The 25489-nt window shown below is 39.2% G+C and overlaps 2 protein-coding genes across 3 annotated transcripts; one reads left to right on the forward strand and one right to left on the reverse strand.

The window, feature by feature from the left end:
* Positions 1 to 20: 20 nt before the first annotated feature.
* On the reverse strand, positions 21 to 12416 carry LOC139446017 (targeting protein for Xklp2 homolog). 2 transcript variants are annotated; one of them, XM_071227292.1, is made up of 15 exons: positions 12235 to 12416; positions 10895 to 10942; positions 10361 to 10459; positions 7780 to 7942; positions 7530 to 7589; positions 6845 to 7156; positions 6105 to 6405; positions 5532 to 5679; positions 4929 to 5088; positions 4213 to 4423; positions 3775 to 3876; positions 3477 to 3653; positions 2707 to 2850; positions 1907 to 2018; positions 21 to 1348 (listed from the first exon to the last, which is right to left on the reverse strand). In XM_071227292.1, the coding sequence occupies exons 1-15, from the start codon at positions 12344 to 12346 to the stop codon at positions 1059 to 1061; spliced, it is 2439 nt and encodes an 812-aa protein (XP_071083393.1). In that variant the 5' UTR covers positions 12347 to 12416; the 3' UTR covers positions 21 to 1058. The 2 variants fall into 2 exon arrangements, with proteins under 2 accessions (XP_071083393.1, XP_071083385.1); XM_071227284.1 differs by having other exon boundaries at positions 2704 to 2850.
* A 235-nt stretch (positions 12417 to 12651) lies between these two features.
* Positions 12652 to 25162, forward strand: LOC139454019 (anamorsin homolog). Its single transcript, XM_071235501.1, has 7 exons — positions 12652 to 12726; positions 14325 to 14490; positions 16878 to 17101; positions 18070 to 18226; positions 21416 to 21550; positions 21876 to 21997; positions 23426 to 25162. The coding sequence occupies exons 2-7, from the start codon at positions 14337 to 14339 to the stop codon at positions 23537 to 23539; spliced, it is 906 nt and encodes a 301-aa protein (XP_071091602.1). The 5' UTR covers positions 12652 to 12726; positions 14325 to 14336; the 3' UTR covers positions 23540 to 25162.
* Positions 25163 to 25489: the final 327 nt, after the last annotated feature.

The raw sequence follows: 25489 nt of genomic DNA on the forward strand, positions 1-25489 counted from the left end.
ATTTATTCACATAGCATTAGATTACATAATTACAGAGAGGAAATGACCGAAAGCATTGAAAGATACAGAAGGTAGAAAGGACTTCACAGAAGACACAACAGGCAGAGAAAGAGAAGACGTCTGAGCACATTTAGCCACCTCTCCACTTGTATGTACAACTATATGCAGCATCAGGGCTACAAGGGTCTCAAATACACTAACAAAGTACATAGCAGATCCCCATCCATTGAAGTAACGATTACAATGATTATTGGCTTAATCTTACCATATAAACATTGTAAAATCTCATTCCAGTGGCTCAAAAAAAGGTTATTCACACAATGTTTCCATGGGCTTAAAGTACTTTGACTTGTATCACCCTGTCATACACCACTGCCAAGGTGCAGAAGTACTCCCAAATCCTTGCACATTAGATAGCAATCACACGAGGTTCAGTCTCATTAAGTTCCACATTTGTGCAATATTGGATTGTCACTAAACCAGGAAATAATATTGCCTTATAATAATCTGGATATTCCTTACTATGGAAACCCTCATCCACTAGTTAGCCTATTACTATGGACAAACAGTAGTTACATAATGAATGCTGTTTTCAAGATAAATAAAATCTAATAAAAACATAAATAAAATTTGCTTATACATAAGCATGCTTTTCCATAAAATGAGCATAGGTTTGTTCCACAGTAGATCATGAAAGGATAATATCCAACATTGGATCATCATGATTCTGCAAAGCAGTTGAAATGAGACCTGTTACATTCTTTGATTGCAACTTTAAGGAAAATAGCTATGGCTTACAAAAAGTGCAAAAATAATCTAACAATATGCACCTGTAGTGACAATTAGGGCATGGTCTAAATGATATTGATTAAACTGTAGTTGAAACTGTACAACATTGATGACAGAAAAATACAGTATCTTACTATCCGAGATTCCTGGATGACTTAATGAGATGGAGCCATAATCAGCTGTCTACAACCATCACCGTCAACTGTATCAGCTGTATTCACACGTGTGTATGAATAAATGGATAAAGAGATGTCAATGCTGATCGAAGCTTATACTCGAACTTTGCTTCGTAGTCTGTCTGAGAATCTTGGGGACTCTGGACATGTTGGTGGTTTTTCACTACCTTGGAGAACGACCTGTTTGAATTTTCTGATTGGGTTGGACTTGTGAACCATCTCTGCTCTCAGTTTAGCAATAGCAGCCCTCTCTTCCTCTATCTTCTGTGATTCCCGTTCATGGCTCAACTCGGCCAGCTGAGCCTCTCGTGCCTTCTTCCTGATTTCATACTCATCCCGGTCCACAGCCCGCCGCTCGGTGTTCAGCGTCATGTCACTCACATCTAACCAGAAATTACAGTTAGAATGCAGTAACAAGGAAATAAAGATCACTTGTCTGCCATTTTCTGACAGATAGGAATAAAGATCTAGCAGATATCTATATAGTTAAGACTTAATGTTCCAAGAAAATGTCCCACCAGACAGCATTCATCATTCAAATTTTACAAAATCTGAAGGCCATTCTGAGATTCTTATGACGCCCTTGGGTTGTCCCTTTAGTAACCAATTTGACCAAAATCTACATTTCCCACCCTTTCTGGCCTGGTGGTTCTCATGTAAAACAAAAAATCTTGGGAATCCAATTGTTTCAAATACCAAAGCTATTTTTCTAACCTTTTGGAGTTTGGTAAAAATAACCAAGACTTACGGCCTCTAGAAAAACATTGATATGCTTGTCGACATCTCCAATTGTTGCGGTAATATCATCTTTGATTTGGAATGTTTTGTCATTGTTATGTTTGTTTCTTGTGAAATTGATCTTAAAATATTTCTGCACCATGAATATCATGAATGTGTACTTGCATGTGTCTTAATTGCTATGGTGCATGTGCATTACTAACCTGTCAGTGGCCGAGTTGATCTCTGGGGCATGAAGGGTTCCTGGTGGACAACATCGGCAGGTCTGGCCTTGAATATTGCTGCCTGTTTCAGCTTCATCTGCTCCTCTTCCAGCTGACAAAGAGACAGGATGGATAGTGAGACAACTGTAAAACAGCTATCATCCATTGACACTATTTGTACCATTTCTTGCATTATTTAGTGCTCTACATAATTGTCAATATCCAAGTTTTCAAAGTTCTGATTTTTATAAGTGCAAGATTCTGAAAGATGTACATGTATACTAGTTCCAGTGCAGTTTTATGGATATTTTATGAATCAACAGTAATCTTAAAATGGCAGATTAAAACCCCATGGGCTAGCACTCTTTAAAATAGTAAAACAAATTAGGTGGGTTCATGAGTTTTCTTTTTAAATTGGTGGCAGTCGATTTGTCTAAATGTTGTTGTCACACTTACACGCTAATGCTGCTTATCAAATATCCGGTTGTCAAAATAAGCCAAACATCTTAGTGTTATTCTTCAGGACAGCATGCTTCAGTTAGTTCTCCAGACAAACACAGACATACAGTCAACAAACGAGGGAGATCTTTGTCAAAACTTGCAGCTTTCCTAAACCAATTATTTCAAGTGATGGTTCGGAGACATGCGAAATACATGCCAAAAAGTTGATAATTCATAGCAACGTGCCAAATGACACATTCCTTGGAAAAGATTACTCTGATGAACATTTAAGGAAAGATACTCTGCTGCAAGTATTGACAGATTCTAAGGTCACTCATCTTCATGGATTAACTTACAACCTTGTGATTCCACTCTTCTGACTTCTTGGCTCCGCGGATGTCACTCTGTAGGTTGAAGGGTTCCAGCTTTGTACAGATCTTGGTGTGCCTCTCAGGTAGAACAGGCTCTAGGCGTGGTAGTGGGTTGGCCCGGAACTCGCGTGCCTGTAGCACAGAATGTTAGTATCCAGGTTACAGGATTAGGGTGTTTCAGAAGCTTTGTTGGCAAAACAAATACATCATTGTTGACATGTCTAATAACACGCTAGTATTTTTCAGCATATCATTGTTGATCTTATGTTTACAAGCATGACAAGCATATCATTGTTCAGTTTTTGAAACCACTTCTTCACAATGGGGAACGATAGTGTGATGACACGGAAATTACATTTCAGTGTACATCTTAGTCTTCAGGGTGCTGAGTTCATGAAAGTCATCTGTGAATTCATGTATCTCATCGCTCAGGCACAGGTGAGCAGTGTAAAGTAATAATCTCAAAGTATGTTAAAACAATTGTGTGATATAACATGTCTACATGCCTATAACAACATTCCAGACATATAATGCGGCAGAGGAAAACAGAAATCAGGTTCATGTACCCATGTGGGTCTTCAATGTTAACCGATGCTTTTTTCACAGGGCTGCCCCATAGAACTTTGGAAACATGTAAGGAAACAAGGCTATGAAAAGCTTTTGGATTACTATGTTATACATGTTCAGTTCCAGAAAAATGTGTATGGTTCTATATTGTTCATTGTTATGGCTCATGCCAATACATCTGTTTCCCATACCCGTTGTTCCTCCTCAAGTTTCTGTCGCAGTTTGGCCTCCTTCACAGCGTTTGGATCAGGGTAGCGACTCTCGAAGCTGAATGGCTCTGGGGTAGTTGTCCTGTGGGACAGCTTGGGCTGGAATGGGATGCCTGGGTGAGGCACGGCGTGAGCCTTGGGCAAAGGCTTCTCTATTTCCTACAACATAGAGAAATCATGGATCTTAAAGCATTCCCAGGACTAAATCCTATCAACATGGTTAAAATAATAAATGGCATCTAAATTTTACCAAACAAATGCAACTAGAAGCAGCACTTACCTTATCTTGTGGTACTTCAACAGGGAGCCGTACCCGATGCTTGAGAGCAAAGGCTGGTGACTGAGGCACAGTGGAAGGTATCTCCCTTGCTGGCTTTACACCCTTCAGAAACAGGAAAGTGTAAGTCTCAGTATTCCAAGCTAATTTACATACAGTAACATTGGGTGAAAAACATTGTAAATTGGTAATACCTAAAAATGTTTTATATGATAAATAAGCAAGGATTAACTTGAGAAATAACAAATGACCAAAGATAAAATAAACAAAACAACTTTCCTTGTTGATAAAACGTATTCATAATGAAAGACAAACAATGATTCACCCTTACACTGAAAGTGATTATTGCCCAACACTGCATCAGCAATCTAGCAGCAAATTGTGTCAATACACTTAAAAAGCATTCATTTCAAATACTTTCTAGAGTTCTAGTGTTCTTACCACTGTTCCCTCCAGAATCTTCCTCGGCACTGGCTGAGCATGGAAAACAAATTCCTCTTCATCTGAAGCTTTATTTGGCCGTTCCTGAAAACGCTTGTCTAAGTGAAGGTTGAACTCCTCTGGCTTGGTTGTTGGTTTTGGCTCTGGTTTGTAGAGTCCTGTAGCCTGACTCATGATCCTCGTGTTCACAGGGTTGGCCTTAAACTGATATCTGTGAGGAAAAGAGGAAAATATATTAGATAATGGTCCATTAGAACCTTGTCTTCTTCTGAGCACAACATACTGCAGTCATCTGTAAACACGGCTTGAACATATATCACTGTACTATCATTTCACTTTAATTGAAGTATATTGTGAGTAAATATTGTTCTAAATATTCTGGGAATGCTGCTTTTTGGTTATCAAAGATATGTCAGACAACAGATAATAAACAAATAGCATTTCTTTTACCATTATCAAGATGTATCTTCTTTATTTATCTATTTTTTTTACCTTTAACCCCATTTACTTGGATACAAGCATGGTATTCTGCATGTATACATGGCATATGCACATTGTCATATGAAATAGGATTAGTGGGCTGTGGAATATTGAATACTGTTTCTGGCAGAAACTGGCTGATTAAAACTCATCCAGAAATATATTTTTAAATTCAATGTGCAATGTACTTCCAAGCTACTAAAAGCAAGAATAATTTGAGTGGAAGTGAAGCCTACTTCATAATCTCCTGATACTCCTGGTCTTCAAGGTCCCTCTGACTGGGTACAGTCGGCGGCCGGTAGCGATGACGGGTCTCTAGTTTTGGCGTCTCTGGCTGGGTGAGGCGAAGGGCGTGAGGTGACCGTGCCTTGAGTAACTTCTTGTCAGAGCTGGAGGCTGATAATTGACATCACATGTGAAATGTTGTAGAACTGCTTAGTGCTTTATTATCAGAACATAAAACAACATAAATACTTCATTCCCTACTTCAATTAAATAATGCAGAAATATTAATTCACTCACAGATATTTCAGCTTGAATCATGGAGTATCCAACATGTGAACGTAGTGTGACAACTTTCAAAGTCGAATGAAGTTGATCATCTAGATAACATCTAGCATGTCATCACTTATACCCTGCCTTATCAACACACACAGCTCAACAGGATTAATCAATTGACGGACTGACATAATGACTACTCCCTTTCAACATGGTGTCTTGACAGGGATTACTATCTTAATCCTCATCCTTTCACCTAAACAAACATGCAGGGTCCTTTGATCCATCCAAATGTTTTCACTACAGATTATCTTCCTTCTCTACTGCTTTACAGTCCCTACCTCGGGGTTTTCTTCTGAATCTGTCAGGTGTCGATCTATGGAAGGCTGCAACAGACTGTGCCATGGACTGGAACTTTTCCGACTGTGGTGCTGGTTTGTGGCTTGTTGTCAGCTTGAAGGGTTGTGGCCTGGTTAAACTTCTTGGACCCTGATATATTAAAGAAGATGTAGAGAAGTTGTATCCGGTTTCAGTCTAACATTCAAATCACTTCTTGTCAGTGAATCTAACATTCAATCACTACTTGTCAGTTAGCTTAGCTAATAATCAAACCCAAAATGAAGCCCAAAGTTAAGGATTGTTGACAAAAAGATTTTTGGTATTAACAGTTATATAATATCGTATGAATGGTATGAATGAGAAGATCAATGCATGTGCACAGAGAGGAATCATATAACAAATTTGACCCGTGAAGATCCGGGGTAGAATAGGTCTTCAGCAACCCATGCTTGCCATAAATCGTGACTATGCTTGTCGTAAGAGGTGACCAACCAATTTATTACAGTTTATATGAATCACATCAACTTGCATCTGTATTCAGTTGCTTAGATTTATGTAACATTCAAAATCCTCACCTGTGTTGCGGAGGCAGTACTAGACCGCAGACACTTGGCAAAATCAATGGTACTCTCATCTTGGATGTCCTGGTGCTGTGACTTTATTCTACTGTCTGTGCTGAACTTGAAGTCCTGTATTATAGTGGGTTCTCGTGAGTTATGTACCGCGACATACCCAGGAGCAGTCTTACTTTTCTGCAGGGAATCCATGGCCATCTTCCTCTTCTTGGCCAACTCTTTCCTCATCTGTGCTATCTGTTCCAACTCCTGCTCCTCAGTACTTTTAACTCGTGGAGACCCGGCAGCCAGTTGCTTTCTCCTGAAAAACAGCACATTTTGTACATACAAGGTGGTGCTGGTATGATGAAACAACCATATCTTGCTCAAATCTCATTGTCACAAAGTGACATCTCTTAAATCTCAGAGATGATAATATCAATCATTGTTTGTTTTTGTTTAATGCCGCTTTCACCAGTATCATGAATATTCCAGCTATATAACTTAAGCCTGTATATAATCAAATCTGGACCAGACAATCCAGTGACTGGTATTATGATAAAATGAAACCACATTGTCAGGGTATGATGACAGGTTATCAACAAAATTACCAAGCTTAATGTTCCAATTCGTTCAGTCACCTCTCATAGCCAGCATATGTTGCTGGGAACTTATTCTAATTCAGAATCCCCACCAGATAACACGGTTTATTATTGCATAAGAGGTCCCCAAATGAATACATCTCCTGTATAAATACTCACCTCATAAAAGTTGGTGTGCAGGGCAGGGTTGGCATTCTGGGTAACTTAGCCCCTGGACCCTCTGTGTCGTCTTTATTCTGGGCAACAGGGCGACCAGCTGAATATCCTCGGGTATGGGATCGTGCTATTCTCTCAGGTTTGGAAGAACTGGCTGAGGAGTTGCTTCTCTTTAAAGATCTCTTGCTTGAAACTTCCAATTTGTCTTGGGACCCACTCCTTCGAATGTTACTCGAAACTTCCAATTTACTTTGGGACCCACTCCTTCGAATGTTGCTTCCTGATATCCGCTGTCGTTTTAATGCAGGCCTTTGGCTACAACAATGTTTTGAAATGTTCATCAAAAACATGAGTGTAAAACAGCTCTGAGCATGCAAAGTGAACAAAATGAAGAAACCTTCAACCTGATATATCTATTTATTACAGTACAAACATGACATGTCACAAATGGAATTTTGCGATTTTACATTAAAACAATCCTGTTTGTTCCATCAAACTGTTACTGTATTGGGTGAATGCATCATAATTGGGGATAATCTGCACATTATCCATAATATCCAATGAGACTATTTCATGTGTCACACTTTCTGTTAAATATGTATGCGGGCAATTCCTGTCAAACAAGGCTTGTGAAGTAAAAAAATCAACCAATACACCTAACTTTCGGATAACATAAATTAAAACAAACCTGTCACTGGTTGATGTAACTGGGGAAACGTCAGTACCAGAACTGCTGTTTGCTCGTTTCCTAGAAAGAAAATTGGTGGCAGTGTAACTGTTTACTGCACTTCCATGGACTGACATTAGTGGCATTAAAAGGATTAATCAGAAGAAAACAATATTTACCAGAACAGAAAACTTTGAACAATTCTCATTTTAAGATTAGCTTTATAAGCATGCTCAAGTAACATTCAAACACTAAGGCTAACAATATTTACCCGGGTCTCAAAGGTGCCACTATTCCAACTTTCTTGCTAGTAGGCTTCGACTGTGTCTGAACCTGTGGCTTCTTGGCCCTCCATTCATCAAGAGATGTAATGATATTTGATGATGGTGGGGTCATCTTTGCTTGCAGACGAGTAACTGGTCCTGTGCTTCCCTCTAAAAGATTTTATATTTCAATTTGTATTTATGCATGTACTAAATGTAGATTCATTTGAGTCAAAACAATATGTAATTCAACAGTAAACAGTGTTTAATGTTGCAATATACAAAACTATATAGCCTACAGAGACCATCTGTGTCGAGAGAGAACACCAAAGTAATGCAGACAATTGATGATAACCACACTAGATTTAGGAGAAACATAACTTCCAAGTTGATTTTTTAGTCACCTTAGTAATTGGTATTTTTCCACTTTGTGACGGTGCATACTTGTTGGCTACACTGCACCGTCAGAAACTAAAGTTTTTGGTCCACTAGTCCACTAATAACGATAATATACATGACATATAACAAAAACCTTAAGATGGCAAATATCTACTAGTCCTTATACCTTAATTATTGGGCAGTTTGGAAAGTGCCAATTTCTAACACTGACCATCCACAGTGCTACAAGGTCCTCTACTGCACGGACCACCTTGATAGTATCAGTTTATACCTGTTTGCTACACTGCACCGGCCACTACAAGGTCCTCTACTGCACGGACCACCTTGATAGTATCAGTTTATACCTGTTTGCTACACTGCACCGTCCACTACAAGGTCCTCTACTGCACGGACCACCTTGATAGTATCAGTTTATACCTGTTTGCTACACTGCACCGGCCACTACAAGGTCCTCTACTGCACGGACCACCTTGATAGTATCAGTTTATACCTGTTTGCTACACTGCACCGTCCACTACAAGGTCCTCTACTGCACGGACCACCTTGATAGTATCAGTTTATACCTGTTTGCTACACTGCACCGGCCACTACAAGGTCCCCTACTGCATGGACCACCTTGATGGTATCAGTTTATACCTGTTGGCTACACTGCACCGTCCACTACAAGGTTCTCGACTGCACTGACCACCTTGATAGTATCAGTTTATACCTGTTGGCTACACTGCACTGTCCACTATAAGGTTCTCGACTGCACTGACCACCTTGATAGTATCAGTTCATACCTGTTGGCTACACTGCACCGTCCACTACAAGGTAATCTACTGCACTGACCCTACCTAAGCACACTATTTAAGTCTATTTGAAAGACATCACACCTGTCACTACAGAAGTGAGAGACAAAATGACACTTAAGCAAATTGAATTTGTATGCCCTCAGTAAAACAACGTCTGATGTTTATTCTGTAGCTGTCTAACACTGGGTGACACATTGACAAGATAAGCTTACCCCACAAGGTGGCCTGTCATTAGAGGAGCCTTTGATGTTTGATGCATGTTAGGCTTGTCTGATACAACACAATGCAAATGCTCCTTAATTACAACCATTGTTACTAATTACAGCATGGGATTAGTTAAACCGAATCTGCAGCTACAATCACATCAATAGACTGAGATTCAGGTGTTGTCAAAATTACCTTTTCATAGAATGAATATCTGTTATCATAACACATATGCTTAAACATGAAGATGTTCCATTCAGCACTACAGTCTATGGTCCAATCCTACCAGTCTGAAGGACCTGCATGTGGTAACTATTATCACTTTCAAAAGGATATTATCAGGTAGGGTAAATGCTTCTTAAAAATAACTTAAAGCGATAGAATAAATTCTAGATATTTTTCAGTTTTAGTTTATTAAATGGAGCTGAAGATGATAAATAAACTAGTAGATACGTCTCATCCTTTAAGCATGTTAAGGTTTCCTGATTGGCAGATAACAGAATGGGCATGACGGCGTTGTATTATTCTGCTGAACCATGTCACTGATTTTGTATTGCTGTCCATTTTTTTAGTGTTAATAATTAAGTAAGCAGTTTGTGAAGTGTTGAAGTATTTGTATAAGAATTGACATGTTTTTGGAGTCATAAACATAAAAAATGTTGTTCCTTGTATATGCCATATTCCACATTTCTAAATGCAAAAACTATTAAAGTTAATACTTTAGAGAAGTTATTGATACATGCTAGATAGTGATGGTGAAACTATGTTAGTTCATGGGTCCAGGGTGAGGTGAAATTGGGTTTAATGTCGCGTCCAAGATTATTGCACTTATATAGCGGCATGCATGTGTGTGTCTGCTTGTACTAGTCCGGATTAATGCTGATTTATAGTGCCAGCTCATCGAAAAACCATGCCACAGTTTAACACATATACCCCAGTCAGACACAGTAAACTGACTAATGGACAATATGCTTCCTTGAAAAGATACTGATCAAGAAGCTGATTCACAGTGAAAAGTGCAAAAGATAAAAAATAATAATTCAGGACCCAATTCCATTTAACAGAGCTTTTAAACCAATCAGATTGTAGCAGACACTCCCTTCAATCCAGATGAGCAATTAATGTGTTCTATTGTTATTACCAAGCCTTTCTGTTTCATATACATCATTGAATTCCAGAACTTCATGGATACCTGATTTCATTGGTGCCACGTGAGCTTGCGGTGTGGGTGTTTGTACTTTCGGAGTTTTCGCATTTTCTTCTGTGGGTTTCTTACTTTCGGTTTTGTACTCTGAAAACAATCATAGAACATTTCAATTATTATGCTCAACATCACCACTTGATGTATTTGTATCTTAACAATCACTGACAATGTGATCATGTGCATCATCATGATCACACCATGCATTCTTGCACCATGTTGTATGTGTGTAAAACAGTCAATTGAAAAAGTGGTTTAAAAAATAGTGGACCACGGATTTGATGGATGAAAAACAGACAGCAACTGTATAATGTTCCAAAGGTTAGCAACTGTGCATATATTCAGATTAAGTAATCTGATTTCTTTGTTTGTGGTTTAACCCAAGACAACCCGATCCGGTTGGTTGCCTCTTACGGCAAAGGATTATAAGGTTGCTGAAGACCAATAAAAATTCGGATGTTCATGGTGTACAAGTAATCTGAAGCACTGATAAACATAAACAATAATAAACAAAGTAATTCCTACCTGAACTGATACGAATGGAGCTATCTTCAAAATCTTCATGGTCTGCATCTAAAGCATTAAAATTTGATTGAAGAAGAATACCAGATAAGCTGAACATGGTGAGTGATGTGGATCTGTAGACTTCTGTCATGTCATTGTGAACCATGGTGTAGTTGAACTGAACATAATGAAATAAACACAAAATTCTTGCACCAACGTCAAAATTATGTCAATTTACAGATCATTCTGATCTGACTGATACTGATAGATAATTAATACAAACTCAGATACAGCTTTTTTTAAAAGGTGGGGTGCACAATTAAGATCTATTTATTGTCTTTGGTGGTAATTTATACAGAAATAAAGATTTTTTTCGAATCAACAAACGTGAACTATAAGAAAAACATGTTCCCCAATGATCACCATGATCATATTTCGTAGCTGGTTACTGACAGCTCAGATAACATTCATTTGCACCATAATACCTGTTCCTTTTTACTGTTCTGAGTCCATCACAATAAGCATGATAAATGATCCCAAACAGCTGATACACAGTGGTGGCTTTCAAGCTCACATTTATCTCTATTTAGATAGGTTTATTCTTTCTTCAAGTAAGTAAAAATATGTACTTGCAACATCAGGTATCGTATCATGATAAAAAAAAGGGGAACTAACCACGGTGCGTCAGTGTTTCAGTGGATCACTTCACCCATATTAATAATAAACATTCACCACTTCCTGCCACTGTAATATAGAAGTCACTCATGCACAACATATCCTGATTTAGCCATGCACATTTATTCATTAATTAAATCTGAGGGTGGACCTTTGGTTTAAATTGTGAATATTGAACATTGTAGATTTTGTAGAATTGTTACAAGAAGGGGACCAAGAAGTCTTCAAACATGTCAATGTCTGTGTACAAACCATTATACAGATGGAGAACAAATGTAACTGTGGACATACTATAGATTTAAACAACCATTTTCACCCTCTTTGTGATCATCCATGGACCCTAAATATAGAGTGTTAAGTGTCCATGGATCATCCGAGGACGTGAATAGATATTATGTATTAGACATCAGTCTACGCGTTGTAACACACAGTTTATATCAAGAAGCCATAAGTTTGACATGAACTTGATATATTATTCCTATTCAAACATGACATAAGGGAATGTTACCATTGGATATCATTACATAGAAAAATCAGGGGTGAATCATTAACATTTATACATGAATAGTATAAATTATACATAAAACTCTCAAACCAATTGACATTGTGTTTCTGATCTGATCCCAATCCAAAGATAACTTCAAGCAACAATTCCCGACCGAGTGATCATGGCCAAAATTTCTCACCAAACCATTTGTCTGCGTTATCATCCAGAGGTAAAGGCTCGCTGAAATCGACGTATTGTGGGCAGTTGTAATCCCATTCTGCGTCCATAGGACCTAGTTCCGTTTCTGCCATTTCGTAAAATGAAACGAAACGCTTTCAAAACAGACTTCTACTTGAACGAGCGGTAAGCGAAATTTCAATCTACCGCATTTCCCCAACCGACCAATCAAATACCACGACTTATTTGTGCAACGGATGTCGTCGTCATTCTTAACACCGATTGGAGTAAATAATGTATAATATCTAATATTGACGTACAAATATTGGGTATCTGTAACTTTATGTCGCTCCCCCTTTTCGCTACATTTTAAAAGAAATATTTGTACTCTGTATATATAATATATTTTTCAAATAATATCATTTGCTGCGTTATTTGGAAGGTCAAGGACGAGAATGAAGAGTAACTCGTGAGAAAATATTGAGACACTACGATTCTTTACAAGTTTTATCAGGTAAAGAAATAATGGTATTATGACATGTTCTGTCAAAATGGATTAAAATCATTTAATATCTAGGATACAGGGCCAGTATTTGGAACATATATTTTTCCATTGAAAGGTTATGTTGAGCAACATGTCAACAAATATTGGAAAAACTCCTGAATCACGATGACGGCAAGGATTATCAAAATATTAACCACAAATCTACGTATGGTATATCGATCGAAGTATAATACCCAAAATAGCGCATTCTGTACATTCAGCATAACATATAACGAAAATTGTTATAGCTTAATTATCACTGATTTCACAGATGCGGACTTTGTCTCTGCTACCACCTAGCTTTTTATGTTGCGCATCCATATTCGTAGGCGAATATTTTTATAAAACGTTTTTCTTTATTGGGAGTACGTTTTTTCAATTACGGATGCATGAAGGAGCGAAATAGCCTTGTCAGCTTGAAGACCGTCTAGGCTAATGAAACAATCTAATTAGCCAACTCTTTACCATGGGACCAGGGGTTGAATCACAAATAATTTGTGCTGGATAACCTGGTGATCAGAAACCAGTTGTTTGCCATGATGTGCATGTAGGCATGTTTTCCTCGAAACTTGCTAAAAATTGTACTGATTTACCCTAAATTACATTGATTAATTCTGGGGGTGGAGATTGGATTGAAAAGGCATTTGCAACATGGTCAAATGATCATAAACAAAACCATACTAATGTGCAGACTAGGAATGAGTCTAACATGTTTTTCAACTGAAATAGCTGTGGTTATACACCAGTTGGGTATTAATTTAGATATGTTCTGTTTGAGGTAATATACTTAGATTGGTATACAACCATATTCCCAGATCTGTGGTGATCTCTGACGTAATTGTAATGTGGTAGTATACATGTACTTTTGTGGACCGTATCTAGTTATCATATATAGTGCCTGGAGAGCGGAAGGTCAGTGGTTCAACCCCATCTGCATCATACCAAAAGACATTGAATAGTAGTACAACAAGTACCATCTTTTAATGTCTTTTGGTATGACACAGCCGGGGATTGAATTCTGGACCTTCCGCTCTCTACCACTAGACCATGGAGGCGGTCAAATATCATGGGAAGGGACTGGTCTCCAATCTTTCGTGACATCAGTATTATGTATTTCGTGGATTAGAGAAAAGATGCCAGTAAAGTTGTATATAGACTGGGTATACATCAAAAGTAGTTTCAAAGAAGTATGCTTTTTCTCCTCACCTGAAATATTTTGTTCCATTGTATATCAGTGTCATACAGCTGTGAAATCATACCTATGTGCTGCTCCGTGTTTTCCTATCCGACAATTACTGATGACTAATACATAGCCACAAATCTCTCCTACAATAACATTTTTATTGAGGCCGATGCTGATGTTGAACCAACCCTCAAAAGAGTGAATATTGAAGAATATGGGATTTTATATTTCTTCTCAATCCCAAAGTAAACCCAGATATTTTAATTGAAAATAGGACAAAACATTTAGGTTCATTTTTAGCATGTTTAGGAATATTATGCATCATATTCATCAAATATTGTTTTATTCTGAGCATACTCCATCTTTCTCTTTATTTCAACAACAGGTTTCCTACAAAATGGACAACATTGACATCAAACCAGGGCAGAAAGTACTCCTTGTTTGGGGTGGACAGTCATCGGAAAATATTCAAGATATTGTCCAATCTTTGACCAACCAAGTAGGAGAGTCCGGCAGCATCCATGTGGAACATGTTGAGAGACTTACACAGTGTATGTTGTTAGTGTGTGTGTTGTCTGTATGTCAAAACAATAATCTGATTCAGATCATTGTTGTGACTCTCAAGTTTGGGGACAGTTGAACTTTGTTGGTCTTTAATACTCCCCATGTAGATGAAAATGAAAGTTGAGTGCACACTGATCTATTTGATGACGTAGTGCTGTGAGCATTCACTTGATGAATGGAATTTTGAACAGTATAAAAAATGAAAGCAAACTGAACTTAATGAGTGAAGAGTATCATCCATGTAGATATAGGCAGAGATATTTATAGAAAGTCCTCATTTTCACTCACTACAATTCTTGTCTAGCATTATGCCATATCCTAATGTCAGAATGGTTTTATGTTCCTCTGCACAGCAGCCAGTTGATTTATATTTTGGAGGCTTGGAAATAATCAAATCTGGGCCAATAAACCAGTGGTTGATATTATGACTTTAAGCAACATCCCACCCAGTCAGGGTTCAATTGCATACATTAAGCAAAACATGTCCACTGATCTAATTAAATAGCTTTTTACAACATGCAATTGACTGACACGGACCGAGTTCCAGATAAGTTGTGCATTTGTGTTCAATGCTTCAAATAAATCACCATTACCCAAGTAATTTAAAGTTGCTTTCAGTGTCAGTTACAAGTCCCATGGAGATCTGGGTTAGAATTGCTCTTCAGCAGCCCATGCTTGCCGCAAGAGGCGACTAAAGGGGTCGGGGGGGGTCAGGCTCGCTGACATGGTTGATGCATGATTATTTACAGACCACCGTCTATAGATGGAATATTGCTGAGTGTGGTGTTAAACAACAAACACAATTTTAAAAATGCTTGCATACAAATACACATGAAAAGTTTCAAAACCCCAATAGTACATGTATAACAACACTGTTGCATAATTAATCAGTGTATCCTTTTCAACTTGCTTATCTGTATTAATTTACATGTCTTTATATACTGATCTAATGCAGGCATCACACATACATGATTTCTACTGCAGTAAATAATGCTTAAGAAGGTGCTATATCTTGTTTATTGTTAATTAGACACTCTGTTGATATCTCTGTTGTCAGTTTATGCAACAGGGGGCAGCACACAAACAGTTCATAATTGGAAGTCACCTGAAATAACATTTCACACAGCTCTAAATAAGCTTTTGCTTATTTGGGTATTTAACCCAGGGGTTTGATTTTGATGGGTTTCCACAGTTTTTCAATTCAATTTTTTTTAACCCACCTGTTTCTTGATATTTGAGTATTTTAACTTGAAAACCTGTTTCATAACAATACCTGTAAATAATTAAAAATAAATAAATAGCATGAGTAGTAGTATACCCATCTATGTCTTGCGTCTCCCTCTGAGAAACCATTTTATGCCTACAAGACCTAGCATGGTAAGAAAGGCACTAATCACCAGTCAGCAGCTGTTTAAGATACATTGACTAGGCACAATGTGCTTTTCCATTGGAATCTATTGCTGATCGAGGTTGTTTGTCGCACAAGCTTTTCCGAATGTAACTGTCCTTAAGTGAATTTCACGATCTGCTGATATACCATCATTTTATCTAACAGTTGTAATATACACTGTCATTTTATCAAATAGTTGTTGGTGTAAAAATACCCAATAGACTGGACTTAAGGAGTAAAAATATATTGAATACCTAAAGAAAACTATCTAAATCCAATGTGAATAATAACTTTTGAGGAAATATTTAGTGGCTCAAAACATCTGGAGCTCAACAGGGACCTATTCTAACCCAGGATTCACTTGCCCAGAACACTCTTGACGCTATAAAACATAGCTCCCTTACTTTAACACAGACTTTAGACAGCTGTAGGGCTATGATCATTTGTGTATGGGGGTCCAGATCCACAAGGGGTAATAACACTAAATATAACAAACACACCAATTTAACTATAACAGCATCAGGACAAAGTTGTTTTTCATAATGTTGCCATTTCATCTCTTAATTACCGTATATGACATAATAAGCTCCCAGGGCGCTCTCAAAATTAGAAATAGGGGGCTCTTATTGGAATATTATTTTTTTGGAAAAAGTTCGTAAATTTCGTGGTTTATGCTGATAGCCTGAAATGTTTATATACGACATATATATTTTTCCAGGATTTAATTGCCCATAATTAACACACGAGTGCGTATTATACACGAATAAATAAGTCTTGTGTACATTGATCAATTGGAAGGGGTGCTAATAGAGATTGTTCACTAGCCAATATATTAGCTAATATCGCCATGGGCGCTTATTAGAGCGGGGCGCTTATTACGTTGAATACGGTAATACGGATGTATGTATAATGGCGTTGTAATCAACTCTCAGTTGAAACCGTCATTTTGGTGTTTTTGCTGAACAAGTGGAACGTGTGTTGTAGCTTCACATCCCAACTCGGTGTTTGACGTTGCTGTTTGTGGCCTGCATCAACCTGGGGTCATCCAACAGGACATGGACAGACTCGGGGAAATCTGCAGGATACTAAAGCCGGTCGGTAAACTCTACATCAGGGATGCTGTCTCCGACAATGCCAGTGGAACTGTACAGACAACAGACAAGATGGTGTCAACACTGAAACTCTCAGGCTTTGTCAACTTGTCAGCTGTAGGTTATCATTAATTGTTATGTTCCATTGTCCATCAAGTACCAGTGGAGCAGTGGAGAAATAAGAATTATTTTATCATTGGTTCATCAACTGACACATCTTCCTGAGGCAGGGGAGATAACTGACTTTTGAAGTCCAGTTTCCACCCTTGCCAAACTAGGCTTGAATTTAGTGTCTCGTACAGAGCGCCACCAGTGGCTATTACAAGTTATGTCCCTCCTGTGTCCTTCCTATTCACCAATCAGATTCCACCTCTCATATCACTTGCATTTGCTACAAACAAAATTGCGACAGCACCCTGTCACGACGATCTGATCGATTATCAAAATCTATATTGTAATAAGATAGGTCTGACCTTGGGAAATGTGAAAAGATGTGGAAATTATCTGTTGACGCCCAGTTGCTGGTACACATGTTTTGCAAATCCTGCAGACCTATGCAGTCACCGTGTTGTTTGCAAACTGGATGTCAATTTCATTACACAATTTTTATTGGCCTATTCATAGACTCGTTAGGCCAGCCAAAATATGATGCAGAAATTTCAGCCTAGTTTGGCAAGGTTTCAAACTTGACTATTATGTAATCAGTTGATGCCCTTGCCTCAGGAAGATGCAATACACAAGGTAGAAAACAGATCTGTTTTCAGTAGATCAGTGTATCATGGCACATGTTGATTAAATCATGTAAAATCATGTACCTTTGGTTGTTTAGCTTAAACTGTCACAACCACTAGATCAGATAGATGCTAACTGGTGACAACTGGCATTTTTAGAAATGTAAACTATTCTGAGATCAGCAAGCAGCTCCTTCTCCTCACCATACGTGTCATCCAGGTAGAGCACTTGTGAAAAAGACATGTGGTTCAGCCATTTCAATCCCATTATGAAAACATTTTTCTCATTTGGTGCTCAGCTTTATAACAGTGTTTTTTTCCAGTAATTATACTTAACTTTTTTGTTTCAACCAGCCTGTTTCTCTACCTCTGAGCGATGATGACAAGGCAGCCCTACAGAATCTGTCATCAGACAATGGCTTGTCACTAGTTCAGATCACCGCAGAGAAGCCTCACTATGAAGTCGGGTCCACTACACAGCTCAAACTGTCATTTGCAAACAAACCTAAAGGTTAGTGAAAAAGATGTCAGGTGGGAACGGATTTCTCTGGGTTTTATGATCTTGGTGAAAGAACAGCTACTCACGGCACGGCATGTATAATTAAGATCTTGCCACAAACTGCTGTTTCTATAATCCCTGTTACTTCCTCCCAACCTATCCAGATACGCTAGCAACATGTACTGAACATGGATCACTTACCATTACTAAGCAGTTTAGAATTCCCCAACTCACCGAGAGTGTTACTTACAGTCTAAGGGAGATAACTCTAGTTGCTTCCAGCAACTAGAGTTATCTCCCTTAGACTGTAAGTGTCTGTCTCTAACAATTACAGCTTTATTCATAAGGATATGCACCTTTCCAGGTGGGCACTATTACCAGTATATCATGTCTTCAAAATTAAATTACATAATATAACACACATTGCAATATGTGGCCTTCCCACTTTGATCTGTGGGTGGTCCTGGGTATCGAGTGTACTACTGCTTGTTGTACGAGGTGACTAATTTCGATCAAGCAGTTAGGTTTGGTGACTGTTAGTTGCAAGTTGTCATGTCCGGACATGGTGGGACATTGTGGCTCATTTTCTCACTGTATTGTCTAGCCCAGACTCTTATTTACAGGATATGGTGATATGGCTAGAATATTCCTGATTGCAGCATTTATCAACAAACAAAGAAATCTTGCTTAAAACACACTCCTTGACTAGGCTATGAGTCGCAGATACCACCCAAACTCTCTTTTGTTTTAGTTATGGGAATTATTTCTTATCCTGACACATCACATTGGAATTTCCCTTCTGGACTTCGATCCTATAACACAGAACCCAAACATGCCTTTACCTCCTCTGGGGAACCCCCAGCCCTTGGACCGCCTCCGTGGTCTAGTGGTAGAGCGGAAGGTCCGGGGTTCGATCCCAGGCCGCGTCATACCAAAAGACGTTAAAAGTTGATACTTGTTGTTACCCTGTCTGACGCTCAGCATTAAGGGGCTAAAACAAGGACTGGTAGGCATGCATGTCGCTATATAAGTGCAGTAATCTTGGACGCGACGTTAAACCCAATTTCACCTCACCCCAGCCTTTTGTTACCAACAGGAGTTATCTGTCCCTGATCCCGTCACTTCTCATCGGTCACAGTGTTAGACATGCACTTTGCAAGCAGCTCACACCAGGTTATTAATCCAGGATATTTCTGGTCCCCAAGAAAGACTCCCAACAGGATGCGCTTGATTCACAACCTGAAATCGTTCAACCAGTTGTATCTGGAGTTCCACTCTATTTTTGGATGTTATCCCTCAATGTCTTGAGGTTAACAATATGTCTGGGGGACTTCATGGCGTCTTTGGATCTGCAGGACCCTGACATGCATGTACCCATTCATTCAGAGCATTCCTGTTCAGGGGAAAGGACTTCCAATGGCAAGTCCTGCCATTTGGAATTTCCTTGGCCCCATGGTTATTTACACAAATAACCAATCCAGTGGTAGCCCTTTTGCACAGCAGCGGTGTCAGCTTCCATCCATACATAGACGATTGTATCCTCAACGATCAGGATCCACAGACACTAGCGCCACACATCAACTTTTCGAGGCACCTGTTGTCCCAGTAGGGATGGTTGATCCCAACTGGAAAAGTTGGACATGTTTCCATCGCAGTCTCTCCAGTTCATCGGGGAGCTGTTCAGCACCAGCAGACATGCTAAACACCAGTAGTTGTGGGAGGAGAATCGCTGGTTCACGATATTGCCCTTATCATCCATCCTGGGGACGGAGGACACTGAGGATCTATCGTTACGTCCTGTGCAAGCACTCAAGCGTTACGTGGAAGTGACAGAGTTCCATGAAGCAGAAGAAGTGATCATTCCTACCTGAAGTAGGGAGAAGGTGACAAAGAATATCAAGGCGTTTTGGCTTTCTGCCACACTTCTGCTGACGTATCACCAGCTGAGGCACACCATCTCCATGAAATCAGAGCCCTAGCATCCATGATGGCGTTGCATACCAACTGTACGGTGACGGATGTCATCAAGGGGGTGTTTCGGGGCACTGACACTACATTCGCCAACTACTATCTGAGGGACTTCTCTGTCAAAGACATAGGGGGGTTCTTCAGTTCGGGACACTTGTCCCAGCGCAGCAGTTAACTGTCTTACATTCGCATCACTGACTTTGGCGCTGTACATATCCAACATACCATTCATGCATAAATATTATCTGACAATATCTTAAGGCATTTCTACGTTTCTGTTCATCTCTTGAACGATGTTGGATCATGCTGTGGGTCGTAGACAAATCATCACTGAATTCAGTGCATTGCCATCTATTTCCCTTGTGTCACATGCAGCTCAATAAATTTCTGAGGGACTGTTGGGCTTGGGTTGTTATCTGCCAGATCCTTTAGTTCCGATCCTCCAGGCATCTCAGACATGGAGCGTAGTCTTACATGTTAGAGTAAGGATGTCACAGGTGATACAGGCTAATTTCCAATGTGTTTTGTCCGGATAAGTGTACTAATATCACAAATAATCAAGTTCCTGTACTTTTTTTGTTTTTAATTTTGCGTTAGTGCAGCTCTAAATAACAATTGATATTTGTGAAAAAATTTCAGTGATGTGACATCCAGCATAGTCTCCAGTAAAGGAGACAAGATATTCTACGTTCTCTAGTACGACTAGTTGAGAAAAAGTAGCCTACACCAAGTATTTTAGAGCATTTGTTTCATCTTCAACATGAGAATTGATATTCGGACACCTGAGAAATGTTACAACGCGTACACTTGAGCAGACTCATGAATATAACTCATGAATATTAATTAGACCGTTCACTACGTTAACAGATCGTCATTATAATAGAAACAAATGTATCTTTTCCATGTACATCTAAAATGATTTTATTTGTTATTAATTGCCCGGTGAATTAAACAATTTAAATTGAAACAATTCATAATTCATCATATTATGAATACGTAACAACTTGTAATGTGTGTGAAAAGTCATAGTAAAATACGCTATTTGAAGGGAGCGTGGCCTAAATGCAAATGTCCGATTGGAATTTTAAATTTTCCGGACCCCTGCTGAGAATGATGCTTTCTCGCAAAGTATAAAAATATTAGACTGTTTGACAAATCAATGCCATTATTATTATTTTTCTGTCATATACCAGTTTTTAGGGATTCAAACAATGTTAATGTTCGATTTGACAGCAGTGGATGCCAGTGTAGCCAAGGTATGGTCGCTGTCGGCGGATGATGTGATGGATGATGAGGTGGAGCTTGTTGATGACGATGCTCTCCTGGAACAAGATGACCTGAAAAAGCCTGACCCAGCCTCTCTTAGAGGTGAGTTCCGCCTAGGCAGTGATACTTGGGCCCTACTACAGATGTCGGATCAATAAATAGTTTTGTAATTTGCCAATTTAATGTTTTAGCTCCCTCCTTCCCTCCCTCCCACCTCCCCCCCCCCCCCCCCCCCTCTCTCTCTCTCTCTCTCGTTGGTGTATCATTGAGGATTGTCTTTTTGTAATTAGGGTATGCATTTATTATGTGATCAAACTGAGTTAGACGTTGTGTTGGTGGTTAGTGTTGTTAAAATGACTTGATTCAAACTTGCTAGGACTCCACATGATCACTTTTTACTTATATAATGCAATGATTGTTTATTCAGCTGATTGTGGTGCAAACCCAAAGAAGAAGAAAGCTTGCAAGAACTGTACGTGTGGGCTGGCAGAGGAGCTTGAAGAAGGGGCTGAGATCACGCCCAAACCCGTCACGTCCGCCTGTGGAAATGTGAGTCAAATACTTGCCCCAAGTTTAAGATTCCCGAAAATTAGTTGTTTGAAATTATTTGACATTATTAGTTTCAGTTAGATTTATTGATGGTTGCAATAACAGTCTGTGCCAAATCTTTTAGTCTGTTGCCCAATGAAATAGCCATACAGAGTTGTTTCCCTTTGAGCTTTATTGTCAGAACAAGAACAAAAGGTTATCCATCATTCACTGCTGTCTATCAAATCAGCAATATACTGTAAATCTTGAAATTAATGTGTCTCGAAATTAATCCGACTGCTGACCCCTAGCCAAAAAAGTCTGTAAAATATTGCGAAAATCTACGGCATGTGACAGAAGTGTTCCAGTTTACATTGAAAAGGACTCGATTTTGATGCTGCCGAGATGAAAATATAATTTGAATGGCCTTGAATTTTTGGATGGGACCCTTGTAATGGCCTAACTAAACTTTACAAGGCCTTGAATATTTGGGAATCAGTTTTTAGTTGATCCACCCCGAGTATTCTGGGTAAATGTGGACCTATTGGATTTAGAGAAATATTAGACAAGTGGCTGCTTGAATAGACTAAAAAATCATTCATGTCTAAAATATGTTTTATATGTGGATTTTAAGATAGACCTTAAGATGCTCTATTGCCATGCGGGGGCACGGGTGGTCAAGTCGTCTAAGGTGCCGCGATTCGCTGTGCAGAGTTGCGTCCCTTAGGCATGCCAGAAACCTATGATTGTGGGTTTGAATCCCGGTTTGCCCCGATTATGTTTCTAGGTTTGTCAGCACTATACCCGTGCTCTTGGGTGCTTGTGGTTTTCACTGAAGTGGTAAACATCTGAGACCTGCATCACTTTGGGCTTTCCTCAAACATTAAGCTGATATAACTTGAATACTGTTAAAAGAGGCGTTAAACTCACTCACTCACTCACTCACTCACTCACTCACTCACTCACTCACTCACTCACTCACTCACTCACTCTGTTTTACATGTTAGGCATTTCTTTCCAATGACATCAAGATTTCAAACAAGGGCGCTTTATTGACGTTACCTGGAACATACTTGGGGGGTTTTCATATTACCAGCTGGATAGAAAACAGCACTTTGACTGATGGCTAGCTAGTGTATATCCCATTCTGATTTAACGAATAGACGCACTGATGGAAAGACCTAACCCCATTGTTAGCAAGTTAAATGTTGTGCAATTTGGTTACACTGTGAAGAAATAACAACTTTGTAACCCTGCATACGTTTTGGAACAGTTCAGCGCTGAAAGGTATACACGCTGACTCATTAGGCATCATGGAGTTGAGAAATATATAGTGACATAAAAATTAGCTCCAGTTATATTGTTTATTCAAAGGCTTTTACTGTTTTTGTTTTTGTCTATATCGTTATTATATAAAGTTGTTTACCTGTTTCCAATGTTATGTTTCAGTGTTACCTTGGTGATGCATTCCGGTGTGCCAGTTGTCCGTATCTCGGCATGCCGGCCTTCAAGCCAGGAGAGAAGGTCGGCCTCAGTGACAGACAACTGAAGGCAGATGCCTAGTCACAGGTTGTGAATCAGTGAGAGTGGCCTGTGTTACAACAGAAACGACAACAGGAATGAGATGATGGTGACATCTCACATTTATACTGTCTGCCAAGGGTTCATAGTTTGGCAATGGAACACCAGAGAAGACATTTTAGCATTACGAGAGTTGTGCAAGCTTCCTGGAACTGGCTATTACCCATGGTATTGTTAGTGTATTATTTCTGTTGATGTATTATTTAACAGAACTCAGGTGTCTATTTGGTTCTTGCTGTCACCAGGAACCTATGCTGGTCGTAAAGGTCAACTTATTGGATCGGGTAGTGAGACTTGATGACTTTGTATATTGAGTGTCATCATATCCTGAAGACATTGAGTGTTGCTCTTGATATCAATCACTAGAGCAGACTCAATTATTTACAGTCCGCCATCATATAGCTGGAATATGAGTGGGGTATTAAACAACAAACGAACAAAACTCTAATTGTCCTCTTTTTCTTTTCCTCCCCATGGGGAATCCAGGTCAGAACAGGTCCCCAGCAATATATGCTTGTCGTTTGGGGCGACTAAATGGTTAACATGCTCTCTGACTCGGTGACCTGGTTGATTGGGTATCATGATACCCCGATGGCATCAGTGCTCATATTGATCACTGTTTTGTCGGGTCCAGACTTGATTATTAACAGGCTGCATTTCACATTTCTTTTTCTTCTGAGTGTTGTGACAGGATGAACTAGGTACCCTCATGAAATGTTGAGTAGTGTATAATATAATCATTGACTTTGTAAGCAGGTACAGGAGTTAAGGGTGAAATTTTTACAGCAACTTGCATGCATGTGTGGGTGTATGTGTGACTGCTTGTACTAGTCAGGGTTGATACCTGTATCATTGAGATCCCATGCCGCAGTTTAACATGTATACCCCTCCCAGACACAGTATATACAGGCCCTTAGCTGTCCAGTCCTTGTTTTATCCCCCTAAGTCCACTAGACCTGGGAAGTGAGAGAACTTGAGGGTAGAAATGTAGTTACTTGAAAAGTTATCTCCCTTTGGCCTTCTTTCCTGGTATTTTACAAGTTTTGAATTGTGTTCTATATAACTCAGTAAGTTTTAACATCACCAAGTCAACCATTGGATATCCTTGTTATTGATCTAGAATGGCAACAATGAGATACTCATACCAACAGTAGACAGAAGAGAATGAGTACATATCAGCTGACCCGTGAAGATCCAGGTTAGAAAAGGTCTTTAGCAACCCATGCTTGCCATAAAAGGCGACTATTCTTGTCATGAGAGGCGACTAACGGGATCGGGTGGTCAGGCTTGCTGACTTGGTTGATGCATGTCATCGATCCCAATTGCGTGGATCAATGCCCATGATGTCAATCACGGGATTGACTGGTCCAGACTCGATTATTTACAGACCACTGTCATATAGCTGGAATATTGCTGAGTGCGGCGTTAAACAACAAACCAACCAACATATTAGCTACCTGCCATTAACACTACATCAATACTTCATCATGTCAAAATTGTTACTGGGACTGGACATGGAAAAAGAATTTATTGCACGTACTGACACACTTTGAAAACACCATTTGCAAGTTTCTTTTTTAAATATCATTGTCAGTACTTAACATGTTTGTGTTCCTACATCAGCCCGAAATACATAGGCATTAGTAATTTTTTTAAAAATGAATCAGGAAACAGCCTTGTGCCAGTGAGAGGGAACCAGCAAGTACGTAGATTACACTACACAAACAACAATATTTCTCATGCAGCATGTGCTACAGCCTTCCAAACTGTCATCTTCCCGTGTAATCAGATAATGAAACATTTGCGATTTCATCCCTGACTCAAAACAGGCAATCGTTGGTGGGTTTAAAAGATGAAAAAGATACATTCATGTCAACAAAGACAGGCAGTGGTAAATCACTTTCATAAGAAGGTGTACCAGTCGTGGATGTT

This window comes from Haliotis cracherodii, unplaced genomic scaffold (genome assembly GCF_022045235.1).
Source record: "Haliotis cracherodii isolate W230 unplaced genomic scaffold, xgHalCrac1.p SCAF_10, whole genome shotgun sequence".
NCBI lineage: Eukaryota > Metazoa > Mollusca > Gastropoda > Lepetellida > Haliotidae > Haliotis > Haliotis cracherodii.